Source organism: Furipterus horrens, unplaced genomic scaffold, assembly GCF_987537825.1.
Source record: "Furipterus horrens unplaced genomic scaffold, mFurHor1.1.pri manual_scaffold_13, whole genome shotgun sequence".
Classification (NCBI taxonomy): Eukaryota; Metazoa; Chordata; class Mammalia; order Chiroptera; family Furipteridae; genus Furipterus; species Furipterus horrens.
The window spans coordinates 40,052,175-40,059,829 of record NW_028327183.1 but is presented as its reverse complement, the minus strand read 5'-3'; the positions used below and the strand labels follow the sequence as shown (position 1 = coordinate 40,059,829).

General features: G+C 53.7%; 1 protein-coding gene across 1 annotated transcript; it reads right to left on the bottom strand.

The window, feature by feature from the left end:
* On the bottom strand, positions 1–7,399 carry TIMM50 (translocase of inner mitochondrial membrane 50). The gene is made up of 11 exons (XM_090259820.1): positions 7,259–7,399; positions 6,176–6,332; positions 5,631–5,662; positions 5,394–5,415; positions 3,520–3,578; positions 3,309–3,428; positions 2,787–2,891; positions 2,586–2,684; positions 1,541–1,697; positions 1,124–1,230; positions 1–211 (listed from the first exon to the last, which is right to left on the bottom strand). The coding sequence occupies exons 1-11, from the start codon at positions 7,364–7,366 to the stop codon at positions 110–112; spliced, it is 1,068 nt and encodes a 355-aa protein (XP_090115946.1). The 5' UTR covers positions 7,367–7,399; the 3' UTR covers positions 1–109.
* Between the last annotated feature and the right edge of the window lie 256 nt (positions 7,400–7,655).

Genomic DNA, 7,655 nt, shown 5'->3' with positions numbered 1-7,655 from the left:
TATGGCATCTGTGATGGACTTTATTGACATGTGGCTGCCCAAGCCGTGGTGTGGGAGCACTGCAGCCTGGGATCTGGGACCCAGGCACTGAGTTTGAGGAGGCCCAGAGTCAGGGCTGTTTGGAACGAGGCCACAAGCGGCTGGTAAGAGAGCTGAAGAAGAGGTTCTGCTTGCTGGGTTTGGAGAGCTCGGCCAGGCGCTGCTGCTCCTCCTGGGATTGGGGTAGATGGAGGACGGGAAAGGTCAGCTGGGGTGGGCAGAGCCTCCTCCCAGATTCCCACATCCCCAGCCTTCAGCCCAGGGGCCACCTTCCTTAAACCTCTACGTAGCCCAGACTCCCCTTCCCCAAACCCCTAGAACACCAGCCCTGACACTGGCTGGAGTCAGCTCGGAGTCACAGGAACCCAGACTCAAATCCCAAGACCCCTATGATCCCCTTCCGCAGCTCCCACAGGGTCCCTCTCCTCAACCCTGGGAACCTATTTACCCCAACATGAATGCTGGTGAGACCCTAAGCCCTTTACCACACTGCACTGTCCTGCTCCCTGGGCCTCCAGTGCCCAGCCCTGAGCCCTGTGACCTCTGTCTGGATGCAGGGGGATCCCAGGTCCAAATCTCCAGGGACTCCTCTGGGCACCCAGGAACTCTAGCCCTACCCCCAGGAACCCAACCCAGAATCTAATCAATTTCAACCCAGATCTTTCCCAGCCCCAATCCATACTTTCTGCCCCACTTTCAAGACACCAGGATCACATTAGACCACCAGAACTCCTCCTCCAGATGCTTGGGCCAAAGTGTCCATGGATCCCTCTCTTCAGACTTATCCTACTCAAGGTCCACAATAAACTGGGGTCCCCAGACCAGCTTGAGACCATCAAGGACAGCCCCTCCCCAAGATCTCTCTCAAGTGCTTGGTGTTTCCTGCCTCCTTTTCTCAGAGCAGGTACAGAATAAATTTGCCCGTCATTACAAGACCCCTACGGGACAGGTGGTATGGGAAAGAAGGCATTTACTCAGGGTCACACAGCTCAAAGCAGGCCCAGGTTGCTCCACGGCTCCACCTTCAGGAGCCTGGCAAATTGCTGTGATGTCCCCCACGTGGGGTAGGGATCTGAGCACCCACCTGCTCTAGCCGGCTTTGCCGCTGTTTGAAAGCCTCCAGTGGATCCTCCTCTAGGGCGTAGTGCTCCAGCACAGTCCGGACATCCTCCACACCATTCAATGCGATGGCTGCGGGCACAGCAGGTGGGGGTCAGCCAGGCTGAAGGCCAGAGGCAGGCAGGGTCCATGAGGGTAAAGGAGAGATACTGGGGGGCCGGTGCTACCTGGAATGCTCAACACTTTAAAGGGCTTCCCTGAATATTCCCAAGGAGCAAGCCAAACATTCTAGGAAGCTTTGAAAGACTGCAAGATGCTTATGGACCTCCCACATCTCAAGTACCCAGTTTTACATGAAAAACAAGCCAGAACCAAATGGCTATCATTTCTCTTGAGTGTCAAAGGCTCTGGGGTCAAAAGCCAGGTCAGGGGTCAGCCTCACTCTTAAGGAAGGCTGATAGGTCCAATAAGACACGGTCATCGGAGTTGCCATCCCAGGGCCGCAGGGCAACGCCGTTGTAGGGCTGCAGGCGAAAGGCTTCCTTCTTGCAGTCCACAACCACTACACGGGCTGGGTCTCGATTCAGACAGGAAATATCCTGGAAGTAGGTGATAGGTCAGGTCCTTCCCTTCCCACCAGGAACCCACAGAGGGAGAGACAGGCAGACACACACACTCTCACACACACAGCACTGCAACTGGGATCATCACCATGATGGAGCCTCCCAAAGACCAGGCTGGGATGATGACATCATATCCCCCAGGGAGCTAGTCACACAGATTCCCGGACCCAGGGCCTGGTGCAAAGACAGGCTGGAGTTTCCCCAGGGAGGGAGCCCGGCACTTGCATGTTCAACCACTGCCCCAAGTGACTGTGACATGTTCAAAGTTTGTGACCCTCTCGCCCAGATAAAGAGGTGCAGACAGATCTATAGCCACAAAGAGTCATTCAAAGACAGGTAGGTTCCCAGACACAGACCCTTCAAAACTCTCAGTCACAGTTCATGTCCTTCTGAACCTTGAATAACTAGGTAGACCCAGCAACACACAGTGAGAAAAACAACAAACACCTGAACACATGGGGAACTTGAACCCACAAAGAGAACCATAAACTCCTGGACACATGGATATATTGCTGCTAACAGTAAGAGACCCCAGGTCAAACAAACTCTAACACAGTATCAGATAAGATACTATAATTACAGTCCCAGAGTAAGAGAAACAAAATAGCTTCCAAATCTCATATCCCTACCCCACACCCTCTTTGGGGAGACCTAATTTTCCCCCGCTCCCACTGCCAGATTCTGGGGGAGAAGGGCCTAGAGGCCCAGCCCAAGCTGGAGACAGGCTGGTGTCCTGACAGAATCAGACCTGGGAAAGAACCAGAAGCAAGGGTAACAATGAGGTCAGAGCTGGGTTCTCTTTCCCTCAGGAAATGCCAGCCCTCCACCAGTCCCAGAGATCCACCCATGGCCCCCACATGGCACCTTAACATGGTGCCCATCCATGTATCGCGTGGCGTCCCGGAAGAGGCGGTAGGAGATGAAGCCGTGGGGGTCCACACTGTCGATGAGTGGAAACGCAGTCTGGGATACAATGGGAGGAGAACAAGGTCGGGCTGAGCCCTGGCCCTGCAGCTCTCTCACACCTCCCTCCTCAACCATTCCTCCCCTACCCCAGGGCCTCACCATGCCAGTCTCTGACGTAAAGATGACAATTTCATACAAAGGGGCAAGCTGCTGGAATAAGGTCTCGATGCCCGGACGCTTCTTAAACCTCCAGCCAGTGGCCAGCTGGGTAGGCAATGAAAACAGTGAAACACCAAGACCCAGAGGCCCCCAGAGCCCGCAAGAGAACAAAGACCCAGCCTGACAGACTCCCAGAACCAGAATATTCTCCCCATCTTTATAGCTCTTAGCGGTTCAGAAGTACATGGCTGTGACTGAGGGTCTGGGTCCCAGATACACAGCTGGCTCTCCTGCAGCACTTACTGGGTGCTGAGGCACACTTACAACCACCTACGGAGCAGGAGTATCACAGCTGAGGAAAACGAGGCAATGAGTGCGACACCTCCTCCCCAAGCCCACACATCGGGGCTCGGGCTAAACCCCAGCCTGACTGCAGAGCCTATGCTCCTGACCACACTACCATGATCTGGCCATCCAGGTCTAATCCAGTGTCCCCAACCCGCTGCCTTCCCCAGGACACACCGACCACTCAGGGTGCAAGAGGACACCAGTGAGCTCCAAGACCAGTGTGTAGGGTGGCTGGTAGTACGGCTCCCGCAGAGGGTCTGGGAGAAGGCAGGGGCTGGTGGGCTCGATGATCATCTGTGATACAGGGACAGAACAGGGGCACTGAGACAAAGAGGCAAGGGGCGGGGGTGGAGGGATAGGGACTGGGCCCAGGGCTCCTACTCACCTGTCTATAATCTTTGAAATATTTGTATGTCCGGCGCAACTGCTGTACAAGAATTGGATCTAGGAGAACAACCAGGACACAAAGGGATTCCAAGATAAAACACTGTTCTACCTCTGGAAAAACCAGGGCTTCACTTATCTATCAGACACAAACAGTTATATATACCCACCTGGTTTGAACCAGCTCATTTCTAAGTCCAAAGGTAGAAGGCAATGTCTTAACCACAAGACAGGAATTAATGTTTTTATTCAGCTGTCCAATTTCATTTTTAAAGATTTTATGTATTTTTAGAGAGGGGAAGGTAAGGAGAAAGAGAGGGAGAGAAACATCGATGTGCAAGAGATACATCGACCAGCTGCCTTTCACACATGCCCAACCGGGGACCTGGCCTGCAACCCAGGCATGTGCCCTGACTAGGCATCAAAATGGTGGCCCTTTGGTTTGCAGGTGGGTGCTCAATCCACTGAGCCACACCAGCCAAGTCACTTGTACAATTAAGTATTTAATTTAAATACTTCTATCCATACACCACTCCAGGTATAAAATGGAATGTTTATGCTTCTGCCCAATTAAAACCCACTTACTTATAACTTTGCTGACATAAGACCACTATATTTAGTCCATTTGGAACTACTCGGCTTCCAGATCTACCTAAGACAGTATGCCGAGTCTAGTTAAAAATATTGACAATATACACACATCGTGTACTTTAAACCAGTGGTTCTCAACTAGGAGTAATTTTAACTCCTCTTCTTCCCAGGAAATTTGGCAATGCCTGGAGACATTTTTGATTGGCAGGACACCGGCATCTAGTGGGGCTGAGGCCCAGGATGCTGCACAGGACACTCCCTCACAACAACGAATTATCTGGTCCAAAGTCTCAACAGGGCCAAGACTGAAAAATCCTGGTTTAAATGAATTCACCGAGCCCTGGCTGCTGTGGCTCAGTGGATTGAGCATCGGCCTGCGAGTCAAGTGTTGCTGGTTCGATTCCCAGTCAGGGAACATTACTAGGTTGCATGTCAGGTCCCCAGTTGGGGGCGCAAGTGAGAGGCAACCACACAGTGAAAAATAAATAAATGAATGAATGAATGAATTCACCGAATCCAGTTTAAAGCAGGAAACTTACATAACTCCCTACTTCAGTAACATATTTTTTAGTTTTAGAAACCAAAACATTGAAACCAGTTAAGCAAGTAAACACATTTTAAACCGGCTTATTTACCTAACCAGTTTAAATCAGTATACTGATTTGTTTAAACTAGTATGATTTGGCTTCTGACCAATTAAAGCCTCATATTTGGCCAGTTCAAAACAATCAATGAATCAACATGCCAGTTTGCAAACGTCCCCAAGCACAAACAAGTGGCTTTCTGGACCTACCAATTTTATTTTTCTCCTGGGAAGTGCCAGGTGTGACAAAACTGACAATTACTCTCTACTATGCAATTGTCAGAAACTCCCCACCAAAAGCTGGTTAACTAAAAGGGGGAGGGAGGAAGGAGGCATTGTTTTGGAAATGAGGAGCTGAATGGGGTAGGGGGTTGGGGTGAAAAAAAGAGACCTTCATAAAGAGAAGGGGTTAGGGGCTGCATATGCTCAGATCTAAGGCACAGACAGTACCTTCTCCCTGAGCACTTCCACCCCAGACTCCCCTCCCCCATCTGTCCCTGACCATCTGCTCTTGGGCTGAGGGGCCAGGAAAGGGGACTGTAGCTTTGTAGTGCCCCTCCCCCCAAAGCCATCCAGCTGCTGAATCCCCTACCCCCCAACAGAAGGAGGGGCCAGAGCCACCAGATGGGCAGGGCAACATCCCTACAAATAGCAAAGCAGGGAAGGTCAGGGGAACCCAGAATTTGTGCTTGTTTACTTACCATTGTCGAATTCATCAGGAATCTATGAGGTAGAGAGAAAAATGAAGGGTTTGGGATGGCAGAGGCAAAACCCCATCACACCCAGAAAAGGAATCTCCAGGGCCCTGGAAGGAGCAGGCAAAGATGCCTGGGAGAGTGAGACTCACCCCAGACCAGAAATGAGCCTGAACAGACCAAAGGGGAGGGCACCCACAGGATCGGACCCCTGGCAAGGCCTGGGTCTCTTTTCCCCCTCACCTTGGCACCCGTTTCATCCACAGAGTTGTTCCCTGCAAGAAAGACACAGTTGAATGAGAGGAATTGAGACATGATCTTGAGGGAGGAAGACAGGAGGGTGTCTGGAATCCTGGGTGTAAGGGAAGAGGGAGGAGGGAGTTGGTAGCCAGGATGCCTGGGTCTCTGAGAAAACAGGGGATGGGGCTGAGTCTCCTGGGTCTCTGAGGGAAAAAGGGGCTCGGGCAAGACTGGAGTTTTGGTTACAGAGGAAAGAGGAAGCTTAGGAAGCTGGTCCAGGCCTATCCTTCCCCCTCTTCCCCTCTCCAAGTGATCCTCTGTAGCCTACTGAAGGAACCAACTAGAAAGAGGGGAACTTTGAGCAGGGAGGGTGCAAGGGAGAAAGGAGCCTTCCCCCTTTGCAGGGCAGATGTTCTAGTTGGCTGCTCTACTGTGAGAGCAGCCAGGCAACCATGATGGATGAAGCCCTTAGGGTAAAGAAGGAAACATTCTGCAATAAAATAAAAAGCCAACAGAATAAAATTGTAGGACAGGAATATGTCCCTCACCGAAGATATAGACGACACTCACGGTCCCTCCGGCCCCAAGCAGTCCAGCAAGCCAGAGTGCGACTTTTTTGGCGTAGCTGGGACCCTCCGTGCCCCGTTGCTGCTGTGACCCCTGTGCCTGGGCCTTGGTGCTGGGGTGGCTCCCAATCTCCTTGGCCTACAATTGAGAAGGGGTAGGTTAGCCAAGTGAGAGGAGAGAAGGTCAGGATGGCCCGGGCACCCTGGTCTGATCAGAATCAAGGTCGGGCTGGGAAGCAGACACCCACATAGCCTCGGGTTGTGTCCCTGGAGGGGCAGCCGGCCAGACTGACTGGGTCTCTCAGAAGGGTGAAGAAATACTGTCCGGCTCCAGGATCCCAAGGATTCAAAAGCTGATAGGCCAGGTGCCCAGGATCCTGGAGGCAAAGGACTGGAGAACCTGGAGCCCAGAAAAGCAGGGCAGTAAGATGCGATCAGGGAACCTGACCGAACACTGGGATGCCGGGAGCAAGGCGATGGAGGACACACGAGGGGACAGAACGGGAAGTTAACGTACTCGGATGCCTGGGGCTCAGGGTACAGAGTGGAAGGGACTGAGAGTGGGGCAGAGGGGCAACCGACTGACTAGAGCTTAAGGGAGCAGGGCACGGAAGTGATGGACCTGGAGGTCAGAAAGGATAGTTCTGAGTCAACATGGAGGCAGGTCAAACCAAAAGCCCAAACATCTACTTCTTCACCACCACCACCACCACCACCACCGCGGGGAAAACACCCCCAAGGCCAGGCTGGGACCCCAGCGTCCCGAGTCCCATCCCCTCAAGTTATTACCTGAACGGTCACTGAAATGAGGACCTGGTGACCCCCTTCCCCGGCACCCACGTGGTGTCTAAATGAGATGGAGTCCAGAGGGCGTACTCGAGCCCCCAGAATCTACCCTGGGGAGCAAGTATTGGCCGCCCGGGAGGCTGGGAAGAGCCCCGAAACGCGGACGACGTTCCATTCAGCACCCTGAGGTGCTGGCGTGCCAGAACCCTGGGGCAGCGGAGGTCCGCCCAGAACTTCAGGAAGGGGCCCCCGCACCCAGAGCCCACCATCTGGGCTTACCTGGTCCGAGGCCCGGGGGGGCGGTGTCACCAGCCTCGTGCACAGCCCCTGCACACCGAGGCGTAGCCCGCTCCGCAAGCGCAGGACCAGCGCCGCCGAGGCCGCCATCTTGTGCTGACGCCACGCGACCCCGCCCACTCGCCCCCGGCCCGGGGCTTCGACCAATGGGAGCTCAGGGGCGGGGAGGGTGGACGGCAGCCTGAGAGAGACAAAGGGCTTCGGACACAGAGCCGGGTGTGCTCGCCTGAGACGACCCTCCCGCATGTCCCCACGCGCCTGCTGGGAAGAAAAGTCAGCATGCGCCACGCTGCTCTCGGCCCTAGGGCACGCCACCGCCCCGGCTACAAGACCTGGCTGACACCTATTGCTCAGAGGAAAAGCTGGAGGCTGGAAGCCA

Bases quoted from the DNA above. Each gene is read 5' to 3' on its own strand.
- TIMM50 (XM_090259820.1), bottom strand. From the start codon at position 7,366: ATGGCGGCCTCGGCGGCGCTGGTCCTGCGCTTGCGGAGCGGGCTACGC. The intron at 5,663-6,175 runs GTGAGGGACATA...TCTTTCTTGCAG, and splicing joins GAGTGTCGTCTATATCTTCG to GGAACAACTCTGTGGATGAA. The intron at 1,231-1,540 runs GTGAGGCTGACC...CTGTGCCCGCAG, and splicing joins CCTATCAGCCTTCCTTAAGA to CCATCGCATTGAATGGTGTG.